The following is an 18,379-nucleotide window of genomic DNA, read 5'->3' as shown; positions in this document are numbered from 1 at the left end:
TAATTTGGCAGCTTTAAATCATTATAACTATCGGCGACTCGCCGCAGCCGTTTTCAATGGCTTATATATCTGCATTTTTGTCAGAATTGTCAGCACTAGTTTACATTTTACATCGAATAAGGCAAAATTAAAAATAAACGAATAAAAAGTGCGCACACGAAAGAAAGATCTCACTAGTGTACATAATAATTACTATATTAAAAAAAAATCTACATTTTTTTGTAGAAAAATTAATCTTTTATGTTATTTTTTTATACAGAATTGAATTTGTTATCTTTTTTTAATGTAATAAACAATATTGATTTGTTATAAACCAAAAAAATATGAATTTATTTATAAATTATATGCTGCCGATTTTTAAAAATACAAATGCCGATTATGCCGATTTTTTTCTGAAAAATTGACGATTTTTCATGAAATTTAACTGGCAGCACTGTTCTACAGCACTAATGCACAAAATAGTACGATAGCGGTGATGGCTAACCATGTATTCTCTTTCTTTCTCTTTACGTCAGTCGTTTTTGTTGATGTTCTCTCAGTTCCGCTCCCACACATTTACTCTTTATTTAATTCTGTTCAACTCTGTTCTACAGGCATCCAGAGAGAGAGAGAGAACGCAATGAAATTCCAAAGTTTGGATTCCAAACAAACAAGGATCAACAAATATGCCTAGCACACCACTCTCTTGGTGTGTATTCAAAACAGAAGAGAGTTCTCTCTCTCTCTTCGTTTGCCCATCCCTTGTCTCTTCCTGTGCTCTACCGGCTAGGTAGAGAAAATAAGCGGACTAATGGAGCGTCTTTAGTTGAGCGATAACAAGCAAGCGATATGGATGTGCGACGCCTGATCAACGAAGTACGTTCACGACCGGTTTTGTGGGATGCCAACCATGTGAAATACAAATGTCATGCAACAATAACAAAACAGTGGAAGGATATCGCCAAAGCACTTCAAATTGCTAATGGTGAGTAGATAAAGGATAATTTTAGTATTACAACGTAAATGTTAACAATTATTTATTCTCATATTTTTTAGTTGACGAATGCCGGCGAAAATGGAAAAATTTACGTGACACTTATCGCGCCTGTCTCAACAATGCCGAACGTCAAAAAGAGAAATCCAAATCGTTAGGTGTATATGAACCCAATAAAACTTATATTAGTAATTGGGTCTATTTGAATGAAATGAGTTTTATTAGAGAATTTGTTCGTTTGAAAAAATCTGCTAATGACGGTGTTTCGGACAAAGATGCCAGGTCCAAAAATAATTCTTCCAGTAATAGTATGGATGCGGAGAATGTTATGACAGATGATGGAATGTATTCTATAAAAGAAGTCGATTTTGATTTGGATGACAGCGATAATTTACATGAGTTGTTAGCTATAAAACAAGAATTTGAAGACACTACCACGAATTTAATAGACGAAAGTAATACCTCGCGAGAAACAAATACAACAATGTATAGTGACATTGAAAATTGTCTACCTACTTTTCAAGAAATTAAAACAGCAACAACAACAACGCCGCCAGCTAGTAAAAGCATACAAAAAGGTCTAACTACCTTTAATTTACCAGCTGCAATACAAGTCAAAATTGTACCAAAAAATTCCTGTGCTAATCAACCACCGTCGTCACCACTGACGGATAATACCAACAAAAACGAATCAGCTGCAGCGCTCTCACAACAACACGATCAGCAACAACAGCAGCAGCGAATTCATTTCCTTAAGAACCTTGAAAAGGAGGAAGAGAAACTAATAAAATGCACACAAGATGATATGAGTTCGACTGCGTCCACCCCTCATCATGGCGCCGAAGATCCTGATCGCAATTTTCTCATGAGTTTTTTGCCACACATGAAAAGAATGGATGATTTGCAAAATTTACAATTCCGCTCGCAAATGTCACAATTGATATTGAATATTTTTATACCACCATCAACAACAAATGGCGTTGCAGCCGGTAACCAAACACTACCAACGCTAACACCAAATCCACACTTGGTCAGTCGTACAAATCGTAGATAAGGGAACAAATTATCAATTAAGAATATTGTTAGACTAAAATTTTAGTTATTTAAGAATCTTTTTTACTTTACTATTGTCACATTGTAAATATAGAACGACTGACATATCTTTAAAACATAAAATAAATGAAAAACTTAAAACATTGAAGAATTTGGTCATAATTAGTATTCACACAAAAAATATAACAGCATATCCATTAATGTTATGACATATCCACCATGTAATGGTCCAATCCATTTTTTAATATTATGATTAGGGATAAGTAAATCGATTAATCGACTTTTTGTATTGAAAAGTCTAAAAGTCGAAGTAAACTTTGATCTTTGACAAATTCGCAAAATCGACTTCTTCACAAATGCTTGGTTTATTCTCTTGAAAACCACATTTCCCAAAAATTACACGTTCCAGAACTGTCTGTTATCTGTTGACAACAATTCATTTAATAAAAAATCAAATTTTGTGTTTCATAAATATTACTTGGAAATTTTTTAAAATTTTTTTTTTTTCAAAATTTTATTTGAATATACAAAACATATATTCTTATTTCTGGTAAATCAGATTTTTATTAGTTATGGTCTTTGGTCTTAATTTACCATACGCGTCCCCACAATCGACACTAACAAATTATTGTGGTAACACTTTTTTTCTATTAATCAACAACAAGTATACACCGAGAGTTGATAAAAACTCGTGGAACGTATTCTCTTCGTACGTATTCTTGTCTCGCCAACTTCGTTGTCTAAATGTCTGTGTGGGCATATACAACGAATAACAATAACGAATTGGCTTTAGTTGAGCGAAACATGTCGAACGAAATAGATGCTAAGCAGTTGATTTACGAAGTACGCATCAGGCCTGCATTGTGGGATTTAAAACACGTTCACAACAAATCATATAAAACGGTCGGCAAGCAGTGGAAAGAAGTGGCAACAGCTCTTGGCGTCGAAGATGGTAAGTACACAAACAACAAAGACTTATTCGTTAAAATTTGAAAGGTTAAGTTCACAAAAAAAAGACACACAAAAACATACAAACAATATCACCATTATCTGGTATACACAACTGAAATCAACAACAACAACAATACGTTATGAATTCGCTCTGTTTCTCTCTTTCTCTTTTCATATCGCTGTTTTAATGGCTACAACTTGTTTGCTGTGTTATGGTTGTATTGTTGTTCTTTCGATCACGCTACACCCGGTTCAGTTGAGCAATGTCGGCGCAAATGGAAAAATTTGCGAGATGCTTATCGCGCCTTAGTGAGACGTTCAGAAATTCGCAAACAAACCGATAAAAACATGGGTGTTTATGATCCACAAATTGATTACGATAGCAAATGGATTTACTACAAGGATCTACACTTTATACGAGACAATAAACGTAAACGTCGAAGTCGCCGTGAATTAAATGCCGAACAAAATGACGGATTACAAAATGATCTTAATGAATCACAATTAAATGACGTTTCGGAAATTAAAATTGAGCCCACACAAATTGCAGAAGATGGAATATATTCGGCTGAAGAATTTACCGATTATCATGATGACAATGAAACGGATGAACATTATGATGGAATAGAAATTGAGGATGATGATGAAGATGATTTTGATAATTTGGATATTTTACCAGAAGAGTTTCAAAGTATATCGTTGCCGGAACAAGAATTTAGGGATATACCCACATCAAGACCGCTTATTCCCGATCCCAGAGAACATACAAATATGACTGATATTAACGTTGGTACAACAAAAAATCCGACCACCCATCAGACGACCAGTGCTAATAATAATAGCACCACCAAAAATTGTAAATGCGGCTCGAGGAGTGAACAAAATGTCCATTTCTTGGAAAATCTTGAACAAGAAGAACACAATCTAATGAAATCCACACAAGATGATATGAAGCGTGCTACAAATCATATTGGCGATTCTGATTATAATTTCTTGGTTAGTTTTCTGCCACAAATGAAGAAAATGAACGATTTCCAAAATCTACAATTTCGTGCGCGCATGAGTGATTTGATGTTGAACATTTTGGTGCCGACGACGGCAGGGCATGTATCTAATACTCGAATGTCAATAGCCGAACATAATTATTTGTATAATCATGAAATGAATGAAAATAATAACACCGTCTTAAATGCAGCTACTTCCACCAGTTCTAATTATTTTTCATAATGTTTAATATTGTATGCGGATATTATTTTTGTTTTTAATAAAATATTCAATACTTATTGAAATGTAATCGTTTATTTGAATATTTCAACCGGGATGAACACATTTGTAGGTATAAATCTACCCCAGTCAATATTTTATGACAATTTTAATCATAAACGAGCCCTTTACAACGCCTCACAGCTATTAAATCAATCGAAGTTTTGACTTAACTGCACAAACAACACTTGTAATTATTTCTGAAATCACAGCATAAAAATTACACCATTTTTAAACTTTCGATATTATCTGTATATCTAAATTCAAAAAAATTAAAGTAATGATCTTTAATGTGCAGTTTTGAATTGTGCACTTAAACAAAAAATTCTGTGCACTTAAAATAAATTCTGAGAATATTTGAAAATGTACTAATAGTCCCACGAACAATGGAAATACCGTTGTAAGGGAGGCTAAATCAAACCATTGATCGATATATATCATCAATACCATTATAGGAGTGATAACAAATTTTTAATGTTCAATATTGCCAACTTAATTGGGGTTTCAACAGACGTACGAACATTTTGAAACCGACCCGCTATTAAAATCTACAGGTATTTAATAATTTGTTCACTGTTTCATTCTGATCATCTTTATTATACTGGTAGTCACGACGATTGTTGCGAGGTGTTGCTAACGGAATAACCAAATTAGTATAGCATCTATTATAAGGTAGTGTGCATAACTAAGGGTAGAGAACTATGAGAAATAACAGTGGAAGGTATTCTCTCCCTCTCAGTGTGTGTGTATGTCATACGACAGTTAGTTATTCGCCGTGTTTATTTTTGTTTTGCATTTGTCGGTACATATCAACGAACAACGATAACGATTTGACATTAGTTTAATAAGAAATGTGGAACGACACAGAAGTCAGGCGCCTAATCGATGAAGTACGTATTCGACCGGTTTTATGGGATGTACAACGTAGACACTCGTCTAAAATAACTGAAAAACAATGGAAGGAAGCAGCAGAGGCTGTGGGGGTTGATGGTAAGTTGTACACACATAACAAAATTGCCGATATTCGTTATCTGTATTGAAGACAAACTTGTATACAGCATATTGACACGAACAGCCAAGCAAAGTGTAAATCAATTCGCCTCATTTTTTCTTTTTTGTGGTGTGGATAATTGTGTGTGTGAATGCTTGTTATGGCATGACTGTTTCTCTCAACTCGTGTGTGTTTGTTTGGTGGCGCTACACTTCGTTTAGTCCGCCAATGTCGACGCAAATGGGGAAACTTACGAGATACCTATCGTGCTTTGTTGAGACGCTATGAAAATCGCATAAAACGAGATAAGGTCTTGGGTGTTTATAACCCCAAAATTCAATATGAAATTAAATGGACTTACTATAAAGAACTAAGCTTTATCAGGAACAATAAACGTACACGCTGTGGTCGTCAGAAAATACATCGAGCCCAGCACACCAATTCACAAGACAGTTTCAATGAATCGCAATCAAATGGTGAACTACAAGCAACTGAAGAACGTGATGATTATGAAATTTTCTCGGCAGGTGATTATCGTGAAATGGAAGGTGGTCATTATGAGGAGTATGAGGAATTTGACGACGATGATGATGATGGTAATGACCAAATATCAACGGAACAATTTAAAAATTTATTCATACCTGAAGACGAATTTAGACGGAGTATATCAGCGACACCAAAATCAGTTTCTAGCAATACTGCAAAACGAACAGCTGAAAGCATTAGAATCAATACGGCTATGAACAACGAAACCTCCACTCAGACGGGCACTACCAGTAATGCCAACAAAAAGGATTGCAATTGTTCGTCACAAAATGAAAATCTGCTCAAAGATATTCACAATGTTCTAAAACTGATACAACAACAAATGTCAACGACTACAAATCAAAGCCAGGATCCTGATTATAATTTTCTTGTCAGTTTCTTGCCACAAGTGAAACAAATGAACGATTTCCAAAAGATACAATTTCGTGCACGCATGAGTGATTTGGTATTGAATATTTTAATGTCCACAATGCCAACCGAAATGCCATTTCCAGAAACACCAAGAAACGAGGCTGGCGAACTTCGGGACAATTACCAGCCGAGTTCATTTGAAAATGCCAACAGTGATGATGAGGATAACAAAGACGATGTGTTTGCAGCTACCTCTACTAGTTCCAGGTCATTCTCATAAGAGAAGTCAACCACACTTGTTAATAGATTAAGGAATACCTGCCATTAGACTCGATTATCGCTTAAAGGCCGGATAAAAATAATTTTGAATTAGTTTTTTCTAAAATTTCATATTTAACATTTTTGTAATAAAACCTTGAACTTCTAAAAAGGACACTTTATTTAACAAAAGATTCGGTGTGGTAAACATCGCTGCTCATAAATGTGATTACCCAGGATTTTCAGCTGTTTTCCAGTAAATTTTTTATTAATCGCCTTTTATATGGAGCAGTCGCAGTCGACTTTTAATCATATCGTACCACTCTCACCAAAATTAAATGAAGATTGAACATGGATGCAGTCGGTCCGCTCCTTCTGGGCCAACATTTTGAAACTTCCTAGTAGGGTTACATAAAGTCCGACTCCGCTGAATTCGACGTTATGTTAGTGGGTGTTAAATAACTGCATGTAAGCATTAATAGCCACGCATTTCTTCAATTCTATATTTACTGCCATGCCCAACAGACATTCTGCCATCTCTGGTCAATGACTTTTTGGTATTTCGTTACAACACGAACGAAACACACAAACAAACAACTGTTGAAACATTTAATGAGGGCGAGAGAGAATACGAGAGTATTTCGCCGTCTTTCGTCGTATTTTGTTTTCCCTATAACACACATTTTCGTTTTGGTTTTCGTTTATGTTGTGCCACCACAACACACCGCCTCACAACATTGTTCGTCGTATCTGTATGTATATACGAGAATGCAACTTGCAGATGTAAGTTCAGTTCAAGGAAAAATATCAAACGCAATGGATGTACCGCGTTTAATTGATGAAGTTCGAACCCGGCCCGCTCTATGGGATACCAGAAACGTGACGAATAAATGGCGTTATTCGATACCGGAATTGTGGAAGGAAGTCTCCACAGCTATTGGCAGCGATGGTAAGTGGTTGATGATAATATTTGTATATTTATGTCTATACTAAAACCATAATATATAGTATGCAGTATATGGGTAATTCCATAATACAATAAATTATGAAAAAAAAAATGATTAATAAGTACAGAAAAAGAACACTAATAAACAAAATGTTTTTGGGACATTGGAAGTTGTAATAAGAAGGCAGTCGTAAATTGGCAGCCCTCATTGCCGATTCTCGCCACGTGAAGTGTATATTGAATTTATTATTTCCTCCTAATATTCGTTGTTCCTATAAATTATATAGATACATATATTCTTCACATACATTGTATTTCCAGATTATAAAATACTTCCCCGCAAAAAAAATCAATGGGTCCCGAAAAATTTTAAGTATTTTTTGAGGTTTACACTCGAATTTGTGAATCGAAAATACTTCAATATAGGATTTTAGGTTTATTAAAGTAGCTATCGGTTTAGACATAATCTCTTTATAAAGGTTCCGTTCTATTGGATTTTCAAGACTATACGAATTTTCAACTGAACTTGAATTTGGTACTTCAGTTCCTCGTGGAATAAAATGCTTTCAATATATTTTCATCGGTCATTCCAGAATTCATCGGAAATTGTATTCCTTGCCATGTTCAACATAGTGAAGTATATGGAACAGAGCAGATTAAATAACATAGAACAGAACAGAAAAATAACATAGAACAGATTAAAATAACAACCGAACATTATTGAATCATGCGGGAGTTACATTCTTCAGCAGTCTTCAATCTATTTAGTGAGTGCCCTATAAACACGTTGCATCATTGAAGACTCATAAGATTCTATGTAGCGTCAAATGTTCGGCAAACTATACTTCTTTGTCTGCTTGCCTAGACGTGACATCCCTCTGGCTACGTCGGTGGTTTGATATATGGTCTATCAACTTCGAGAATAATGAATTGATATTGATGTATTTCTTTCGAAGGGGGCGAACAATTGAAAAATGACCTTCTATAACAAATATATCATTTTATCTCAATGACTACTTTTTTATGGAGTTACCATATACCGACTATCCTTTCAGCTTAAAAAATATATATTTGTTGCTGTTATTTTTTTATACACATTTGCCTAACACCACACACTGCTATACATTTGATGTTTTTTTCTTTTTGCTCATCTCTTTTTCATACCTCGGTCATTGCATGGATGCCTTACTGCCTGCACTCTTTTGCTTGTTTTTATATATGTATTTCGCCCAATTGTTGTTGTACATAAAATTTGCCTTTGCTTCATTTCGCCTCCATTTCTCGTTGTGGCTGTTTTTGTTGACATCGTCGCCGCTGTTGAGTACAGTCGAACAATGCAAGCGTAAATGGAAGAATTTACGCGACGCTTATCGTGCAGAGGTTCGGCGTTCCGAACGTCGTATGGAGAGAGACAAACTAACGGGAGAGTATGATCCGAATGCCAACTACAACAGTAAATGGGTGTACTTTGAGCCGATGAGTTTCATTAACGATTGTAAGCGTCCGCATTATTCATCGGCTGGGGAACACGAAAACACAAGTTCCAATGACGAAGAGGCAACAGGCGATGACATGCAATTTCAAATGGATTCCACAACTCGAAATCGGTTAAATGAAAATGCTGTACATCGTGCTGGCGGCGAGTATGACGATAATAATGCGAGTGGAATTGCCATTATTGGTGGTGGCAACGACGATGATGATGACGATGCCGTCAACGATATGTTATTTGAAGAATTTCAAAGTATTGCCACTCCTCAGGCTGCCAGACGTCTATCAGCCACACTGTCGCTCACCAATTCTCTAGAACAAAATCTCTCGAATAGTTCTGTGGAAAACCCAACGAATTTACGTAAACACCATCCACCGTCCAGAGTTGATGCGGAACCACGAGACTGTAAATGTCCACCCAAAGGACGTAGTGAGGATCGAGTTCATTTCCTCGAAGATCTTGAAAAAGAAGAACAAAAACTTATCAAATCGACCAAACGTGATATTAGTCGGGCCATGACACATATCGGAGATTCGGATTATAATTTCTTGGTTAGTTTTTTGCCACACATGAAGAAAATGACAGATTTACAAAATTTGCAATTTCGTGGACGTATGTGTGATTTGGTGTTGAGTACCCTGGCACCAAATATATCGCGACATAACTCTCCAGCACCGCCACCATTAACACCTGCACCCAGTGTTGTGAAAGTGGAATGTGGTAATAGTAATACCACTACAGTACAACCAGAATCTACAACAAACCAGAGAAGAATTCAAACAGCGAACTTGACAATGATCTTGAGTTCTTTTAAAATTTAATATTGGAGTTGTATATATTTTAAGGGGAACCGAAATTTGGATTTCTAAATTTCTTATGACAAAGGATAATATTTAGCATTTACATTTTATTTAATATGATTTTAATATAATTTATCGAAAGACCACAAAATTATGTATAGGCATTTTTAAAAAAAGAATTACAAATTCAATTTTTTTTGTCTGGATCTCGCCCAAAAAAGAAACATATTAAATGAAAAATAAATATATGATAACGTCTTAATTGAAATCATTTGATTCGAAGTCACTTTCTTGGAAAGTAATGTTGGTAAGTACATGCTACGATTTCTTCAAAAACAGTTTTTAAAATGTTTTAATTTTTGGTGAATTGGGGCACATTCGGCACTTTTCTAGAGATATAAATCTCAATACTTATTCAACAGATATAAAAACATTATGACTGTTTATTATCCTAAAATATAGTTTCTCTCGCCAGACTTTCTAGATTGAGTTCGTATTGTAAAAACATTATCCCTTCTTCTTGTATGTTCTCATTTCCTGTACACACAAAATTACATAGCTTACTCGCTTCAGTTTTTTTTTTTTGCAACCAGTTTAGAACAGAAACTTCATCGTTTATAATTTCCAATGTGGTGCAACAATAACAACAAAATCGTAAGCACAATATACTGAGAGAACGCATTTATATTCGAGGAGAATGGATTACATTTGCTCTCTACCATCTACATTGAATTCGCTGTGCTGGTACATTTATTGTTCTCTGTAGGTAGACGACGAACAGCAGTAACGATGGCACATTAGTTGAACGAAAAATGTCGAACGAAATAGATGCCAAACGTTTGATTCACGAAGTACGCGTAAGACCAGCTTTATGGGATTTAAATCACGAGGACAACAAATCGTATAACGAAATTGGTAGACAATGGAAAGAAGTAGCTGCAGTTCTTGGCGTTGAAGATGGTGAGTAAAAGAAAAATCCAAAACATAAACTTATTTTGTTTTTCGTTACCTGAGTAGATGCGTCGTTGTTTATCAACAACGACGGTTACAATAACAACAAATATGTATGCATGTATATACGTACATTAAATGACAACGTTTGTATTCTCTCTTCTCTTTTTTGTGCTGTTCGTCTTTCGTATCGTTTGTTTTGCTATGGACAATACAATTGGTTGTATGTTGGGTATCTCTGGTGCATGTGTGCGATGATGTTATGGCTACGCTACAATCGGTGGTTGAACAACAGTTGAACAATGCCGACGTAAATGGAAGAATTTACGCGACTCTTATCGTGCTTTGGTTAAACGTTGCGAGCAACGTAAAGCTCGTGACTTGCGGATGGGCATCAATGATCCTAACATAGATTACGAAAGTAAATGGGTATATTTTAAAGATATCAGCTTTATAAGAGACAAGAAGCGTAAACGTCGTAGCCGCATTGAAATTGAACAGGATCAGAATACCAATTCAACAGATGATTTTGAAGAATCTCATGCCATTTCCGAAATAAAAGTGGAGCCCACACGTATTGGAGACGATGAAATATATTCAATAGAGGAATTCGAAGATGACGACTGTGTAATGGATGGAGATATGGCTGATGTAGAATTTGAAGATATTCAAAAACAAAATAATGATTATCATAGGCCAATGTTGAACGAACAACATCTCCAACGTATACCAGCTACAATATCTGTCATCAGTGTACCACAGAGTGAAGCTACAAAAATAACTAATAATATACCAAAGGCATCGTTAAAGCCTCGAATGTCATCATTGTCTAGTGATGCCACAAAATTGGTAAATAATTTAACAATTACATCCTCATCGACACCACGTTTGACATTACCAGTACCACCGACAATTAAAGTGGCAATAATACCAAAAGAAAGTAGTGCGGTAACTCCAAATGGCATTACGAACAAAAAAGACGACTGCCATAGTACATCACGAAGTGAAAAGAATGTTCATTTTCTTGAGAATCTCGAGCAGGAAGAACACAACCTAATGCAATCGACGCGTGAAGATATACAACGCTCCGCGACCGATCATAACGGCGATCCAGATTATAATTTTCTTTTCAGTTTCTTGCCACAAATGAAGAAAATGAACGATTTACAATTTCGTGCACGTATGAGTGACTTAGTGTTGAATATTTTGGTACCGACAATATCCACTTCAGTACCGCCACCATTAGTAGCGGCACCAAATTCAGAATATGGTGGTAATTCACAACGTCATGCATTCCAAAGTAAGCGATTCACAATAAATGCTGCCACATCGACAAGTTATAATAATTTGTCGTGAAGATTTATATTTACCGTTTGGAATTTATTTATAAAATTATTGAAATAAGTTTTAAGTTTTTTTTATAATAAAAATATTTGAATTACCGCTGAAATCTAATGAAATTAGACATCATTTTGTTTTAATTGCTTCGATTTAATAGGTAAGTTCGATAAACGAAAATATCGCTAAGTTCGTAGTCAATAACAATTGAAAATATGTTTAGGAAACGTCGGATGACATCGGATATTTGATTATGTAGTTTCATATGAGATCCACAAATTTGCGAAATGTAGTCCTTTTTTTTGGAAGTTACTAAGCAAATGCTAATTCAGGATTCCAGCCCTATCGGTTAGCTTTTAATCCAAACTGTACCAAGTTTATTGCAATTAGTACACATTTCCAAAACTTCCAACATATCCCAATTCTACACCCAACAGTAATCCTAACTTCAAATTTCAAGATTCTAGCTCTATTGGTTCACTCAAATCCACATTTTTACTATTTTCTACACATTAGTAAAAAACCCCAACTGTAACCCTAAATCCAAATTTCAGGATTCCAGCTGTATTGGTTCACCCAAAATTTAAATTGTACTAAATTTAATACACATTAGTACGAACTTCTTACAACATCCAATCCTACATTCCAACAGTGATCCTACCATTAAATTTCAAGATTCCAGCTCTATCGGCTCACCCAAATCCAAATTTGGTACCATTTAGTACAAACTTCCAAAAACTTTGTACATAGCATAAATGTCCAAAATATTCTACGTAGGCTAATTCTACATCCCAACAGCAACCCTAAGGCCAAATTTCAGGATTCCAGCTGTATTGTTTCACCAAAAATGTAATTTGTACCATATTTAGTACAGATTAGCACGAATTTCCAAAACTTTCTACAAATCAAAACCCTACATCCCAACAGTGTTTCTAACATCAAATTTAAAGAATCCAGCTCTATCGGTTCACCCAAATATAAATTTGGTACCATTTAGTACACATTAGTACGAATTTCCGGAACTTTCTACATAGCTCAGTACTACATACCAACAATGATCATAACTCCAAATTGCAGGATACCAGCTCTATCACTTCACACAAAATTCAAATTGTACGAAATTTAGTACAATTTAGTACCCATAAGTATGAATTTCCAATACTAAATCCATACCACAATCCTACACTCTAACAGTAACCTTATTTCCAAATTTCAGCATTCCAGCTCTATCGGTTCAGCTAAAACAACATTTGGTACCATTTTGTACACAATAGTAAAAATGTCCAAAACTTTCTACATATCCCAATCTTACACCCAAACAGTGACCATAACTTAGAATTTGAGGATTCCAAATCTATTAGTTCACCCAAAATTTAAATTGTACCAAATTTAGTACATATTAGTACGAATTTTCAAAACTTTCTTCCAGTCCTACACCCGAACAGTGATGCTAGCATAAAATTTTAAGATTCCAACTTCATCGATTCACCCAAATTCAAATTTAGTTCCATTTAGTACAAAAATAACGAATTTCCAAAACTTTCTACATGGCCCTATCCTACGCTCCAACAATGATCCTAATTCCAAATTTCCGCATTCCAGCTCTATCGGTGTGTACAAATCCAAATTGTACCAAATATAGTACGATTTAGTACTTTTCGTACACATAAGTAAACAATTTCAAAAACTACGTACATATTCCAATCCTACAATCCGACGGCAAATTTCAGGATTCCAGCTCCATCCGTTCCGTATACATAACTTCCACTTACAAAGCCACCTCCTTATATCGACCCTACTTCCGAACTTAATTCGCATTTTAAATTTCAAGATTTTAGCTCTATTCATTCACATGGTACGAAATTGTAACAACGTTAGTACATATTAGTACTTTTCAAAATGTCGAACTTTCGAAAATGATCATTATCTTTATTACATTCAGTGCCCAAAAATTTTATTTAAAAAATTATTAATTGAAATGGCAACCCTGTTTTCACTTAGTGTAAAATCAAAATTAAAATCTACTGAGAGCTGTTAAATACGTGTGGAATGTATTCTCTTCATTTGTCTCTTCTAGCAAACTTCGTTGTCTAAATGCCTGTGTGTTCATATACAGCGAACAACAATAACGAATTGACTTCAGTTGAACGGAACATGTCGAACGAAATAGATGCCAAACAGTTGATCCACGAAGTACGTATCAGGCCAGCATTGTGGGACTTAAAACATGTTCACAACAAATCGTATAAAACGGTTGGCAAACAATGGAAAGATGTGGCTGCAGTTCTTGGCGTCGAAGACGGTAAGTACACAAACAACACGAACAGAGTTATTCGTTATGTTTGAGTGTTCAGATTCATAACAAAAACCACATACAAACAAACAAAACTACCTTAATCTGGTATACACAACTGAAGTCATCAAAAACAACAACATCATGCGAATTCGCTTTATTTTTGTTTATCTCTCGCTCTCTTTCTATTTTTTTTTAATCGCTATGTTATTGGGTACAACTGTTTGTGTGCTGTGCTGTCGATACTTTGTTGTTGTTGCAATGATGACGCTACACCCGGTTCAGTTGAGCAATGTCGACGCAAATGGAAAAATTTACGAGATGCTTATCGCGCCTTAGTGAGACGTTCAGAAATTCGCAAACAAACCGATAAAAACTTGGGTGTTTATGATCCACAAATTGATTATGATAGCAAGTGGATCTACTTCAAGGATCTACATTTTATACGAGACAATAAACGTAAACGTCGAAGTCGCCGTGAATTAAATGCCGAACAAAATGGCAGTTTACAAAATGATTTCAATGAATCAGAATTGAATGACGTTTCGGAAATTAAAATTGAACCAACACAGATTGCAGAAGATGGAATATATTCGGCTGAAGAATTTACCGATGATCATGATGACAATGAAACGGATGAACATTATGAGGGAATAGAAATTGAGGATGATGATGAAGATGATTTTGATAATTTGGATATTTTACCAGAAGAGTTTCAAAGTATATCGTTGCCGGAACAAGAATTTAGGGATATACCCACATCCAGACCGCTTATTCCCGATCCCAGAGAACATACAAATATGACAGATATTAACGTTGGTACAACAAAAAATCCGACAACGCATCAGACGACCAGCGCCAGTAATGCCACCACTAAAAATTGTAAATGTGTTTCGAGAAGTGAACAAAATGTCCATTTCTTGGAAAATCTCGAACAAGAAGAACACAGTCTAATGAAATCCACACAAGATGATATGAAACGGGCTACAAATCATATCGGTGATTCTGATTATAATTTCTTGGTTAGTTTTCTGCCACAAATGAAGAAAATGAACGATTTTCAAAATCTACAATTTCGTGCGCGCATGAGTGATTTGATGTTGAATATTTTGGTGCCGACGACAGCAGGGCATGTACCTAATACTCGAATGTCAATGGGCGAACAAAATTATTTGTATAATCACACTAATGATACTAACAACACCATATTAAATGCTGCTACTTCTACCAGTTCCAATTATTTTTCATAATGTTTAACATTGTATGCGGATATTATTTTTGTTTTTAATAAACTATTCAATACTTATTGAAATGTAATCGTTTATTTGAATATGTGCGACAAATGTGTAGGTATAGATCTACCCCAGTCAACATTTTATTACATAATCATAAACGAGTAATTTACAAAACCTCAAACCTATTAAATCAATCGTATATGCGCGCATTTTCCGATAGTATGCGATACCTTTGCCGGTAGAAACCGAAAAAAAATACGACTGATAGTATTTTGGTCACATAGGAGTCATATTGAGGTTCCATTGATTATGTAATTGATATATCTATTTATCGGTACTTCAACGATTACCTATGGTCATCAGAAATGATTTGCTGCAAAACATTAAGAATTGTTTTATAGGAAACATTAATTCAGAGCGCCAGAGTCGAAAATTAAAGTATCGCCTGTATACTTGTTGTGTTGTCTAATATTCATTTATTGTTGTTTGTTTTTGTGCAACCAATACTTTCGGCTCTAAAGTTACTCTGTAGATTTATAACTCCTATAAGTCCATACGCCAGTATCTGATCTTGTACAAGTCATTTTCAAGTTTGGACAACCTGTTTACGATTTCTGTGTATTTTGTTGCTATACTTAATCGTTCTGATGTACAATGAGTCACAGTCAAAAGTATATACTAGGTTTTTTCCATTATAAAAATGGCATAAGTGCGTGTAATAAATAAATATAATTTTATTCTTTTTTATACGTGAACGCCCTAACTTAAAATTAATGAAATAAAAAATAAACAAAAGCCATTGTAACCTCACAGTGAAAAGTATCCACAGGTTTTATTTACTACTTAACGATTATAACTCAATCTTCTCAGGGAATATGAGTTTGTTTATTTGGATATACATCGTGAGAATCTCAGAGAAAAATATTAGAAACCATAACATATCAAGCATAACAGCCCAGAATATTTGCACTTTTCCCTTTCATTGGTGGCTGGTGGAAAAAATACTATTGCTTAAATAAACATAAATATGATCAGAATGGAACGTTATTAAATACTTATAGATTTAAATAGGTTAAAGAAAATCGTTCTTAGTATTTTTTTCAACCAGCCACTGTAAATATGTTCGTATATCTCATGAAATCGTAATTGAGTTTACCAATTCATTTTATTTCTTCCCTACTGTACATCTCACGACGATTGTTGCTAACGGAATGACCAAATTAGTATACCCCCTACTATTTGGTAATGTGCATAACTAAGGGTAGAGAACTATGAGAAATAACTGTGGATTGTATTTTCTCACTCTCTCTCTCTCTCACGGTATGTGTGTGTGTTGTCATACCATAGTCAGTTATTCGCCGTGTTTATTTGTTTTGCATTTGTCGGTACATATCAACGAACAACAATAACGATTTGACAGTAGTTGAACAAGAAATGTGGAACGGCATAGAAGTCATACGCCTAATCGATGAAGTACGTATTCGGCCGGTGTTATGGGATGTACAGCGTAGACACTCGTATAAAATAATTAAAAAACAATGGAAGGAAGTAGCAGAGGCTGTAGGGGTTGATGGTAAGTTGAAAAAATTACCGATATTTATTCGCTAGTGGTGTTGAAGATGAACGTTTACACAGAAAATTGACACGAACAGCAAGCAATACGTAAATGAATTCGCCTCATTTTTTCCATTTCCCTTTTTTTTTATTATGTGGCTAACCGTGTGTGTGTTTATGCTTGCTCTCTCTCAACACGTGTGTGTTTGGTGGCGCTACACTACGTTTAGTTCGTCAATGTCGACGCAAATGGGGAAACTTACGCGATACCTATCGTGCCTTGTTGAGACGCTGTGAAAATCGCATAAAACGAGATAAGGCATTGGGTGTTTATAATCCAAAAATTCAATATGCAATTAAATGGACTTATTATAAGGAACTAAGTTTTATCAAGGACAATACACGTACACGTCGAAATCGTCCGCCAATACATCAAGACCAGAACATCAATTCGCAACACAGTTTCAATGAATCGCAATCAAATGATATTGGTGAACCACAAACAACTGAAGAACCTGACGATTATGAAATGTTCTCGGCTGGTGATTATCGTGAAATGGAAGGGGGACATTATGAGGAGTATGAGGAATTTGACGACAATGATGACGATGATGGTAATGACCAAATATCAACGGAACAATTTAAAAATTTATTTATACCTGAAGACGAATTTAGACGGAGTATTTCTGCGACACAAAAATCAGTTCCTAATAATATTACAAAACGTACAGCTGGTGAAAATGTTGGAACCACTACGACACTGAAAGCAGAAGCCTCCACACAGACAGCTACTACCAGTAATGCCAACAAAAAGGATTGTAATTGCTCGGCACAAAATGAAAATCTGCTCAAAGATATTCACAATGTTCTAAAACTGATGCAGCAACAAATGTCAACGACTGCAACTAATAATAAGGATCCTGATTACAACTTTCTTGTCAGTTTTTTACCACAATTAAAACAAATGAACGATATACAAAATATACAATTTCGTGCACGTATGAGTGATTTGGTATTGGATATTTTAATGCCTGTAATGCCAACTCTAACACCATTTCCAGGATCACAAATAGGCGCGACTAGCGAACTTCATGGTAATTGCCAGTCGAATACATTCGAAAATGCAAACACCGATGATGCAGATAACAAAGACAATGTGTTTGCAGCTACTTCTACCAGTTCCAGGCCTTTCTCATAAGAGGATACAACCATACTTTGTTTATCGATTTAATAATTCCTACCATATATGTTTTGTCATCGTATAATTCTCTTGTAAGCAAACGCCTGATTAAATAATTTATATGTAGTTTTCTATTATTTTTATATTTAAGAATTTTGTAATAAAACCATGAACTGCAACCAAGAAATTTGTATTTTATTTTAC

At 35.1% G+C, this 18,379-nt stretch overlaps 5 protein-coding genes across 5 annotated transcripts; all 5 read left to right on the top strand.

Moving 5' to 3' along the window:
* The first annotated feature begins 828 nt into the window (after positions 1–828).
* Positions 829–2,027, top strand: LOC133326998 (uncharacterized). The gene is made up of 2 exons (XM_061535605.1): positions 829–964; positions 1,036–2,027. Exons 1-2 carry the CDS (start codon positions 829–831, stop codon positions 2,025–2,027), a joined length of 1,128 nt encoding a protein of 375 aa, XP_061391589.1.
* An 803-nt stretch (positions 2,028–2,830) lies between these two features.
* On the top strand, positions 2,831–4,204 carry LOC133326997 (uncharacterized). The gene is made up of 2 exons (XM_061535603.1): positions 2,831–2,978; positions 3,288–4,204. Exons 1-2 carry the CDS (start codon positions 2,831–2,833, stop codon positions 4,202–4,204), a joined length of 1,065 nt encoding a protein of 354 aa, XP_061391587.1.
* An 887-nt stretch (positions 4,205–5,091) lies between these two features.
* Positions 5,092–6,408, top strand: LOC133326996 (uncharacterized). Its single transcript, XM_061535602.1, has 2 exons — positions 5,092–5,230; positions 5,453–6,408. The coding sequence occupies exons 1-2, from the start codon at positions 5,092–5,094 to the stop codon at positions 6,406–6,408; spliced, it is 1,095 nt and encodes a 364-aa protein (XP_061391586.1).
* Positions 6,409–14,067: 7,659 nt separating this feature from the next.
* On the top strand, positions 14,068–15,456 carry LOC133326995 (uncharacterized). Its single transcript, XM_061535601.1, has 2 exons — positions 14,068–14,215; positions 14,546–15,456. Exons 1-2 carry the CDS (start codon positions 14,068–14,070, stop codon positions 15,454–15,456), a joined length of 1,059 nt encoding a protein of 352 aa, XP_061391585.1.
* A 1,419-nt stretch (positions 15,457–16,875) lies between these two features.
* On the top strand, positions 16,876–18,193 carry LOC133326993 (uncharacterized). The gene is made up of 2 exons (XM_061535600.1): positions 16,876–17,014; positions 17,226–18,193. Exons 1-2 carry the CDS (start codon positions 16,876–16,878, stop codon positions 18,191–18,193), a joined length of 1,107 nt encoding a protein of 368 aa, XP_061391584.1.
* The last annotated feature ends 186 nt before the right edge of the window (positions 18,194–18,379 follow it).

Source organism: Musca vetustissima, unplaced genomic scaffold, assembly GCF_032173495.1.
Source record: "Musca vetustissima isolate MV318-11 ecotype Yass unplaced genomic scaffold, APGP_CSIRO_Mvet_v1 utg14546, whole genome shotgun sequence".
NCBI classification, from domain to species: Eukaryota; Metazoa; Arthropoda; class Insecta; order Diptera; family Muscidae; genus Musca; species Musca vetustissima.
The sequence above is the reverse complement of the archived record's forward strand: the minus strand, read 5'-3'. Positions and strand labels throughout refer to the sequence as shown.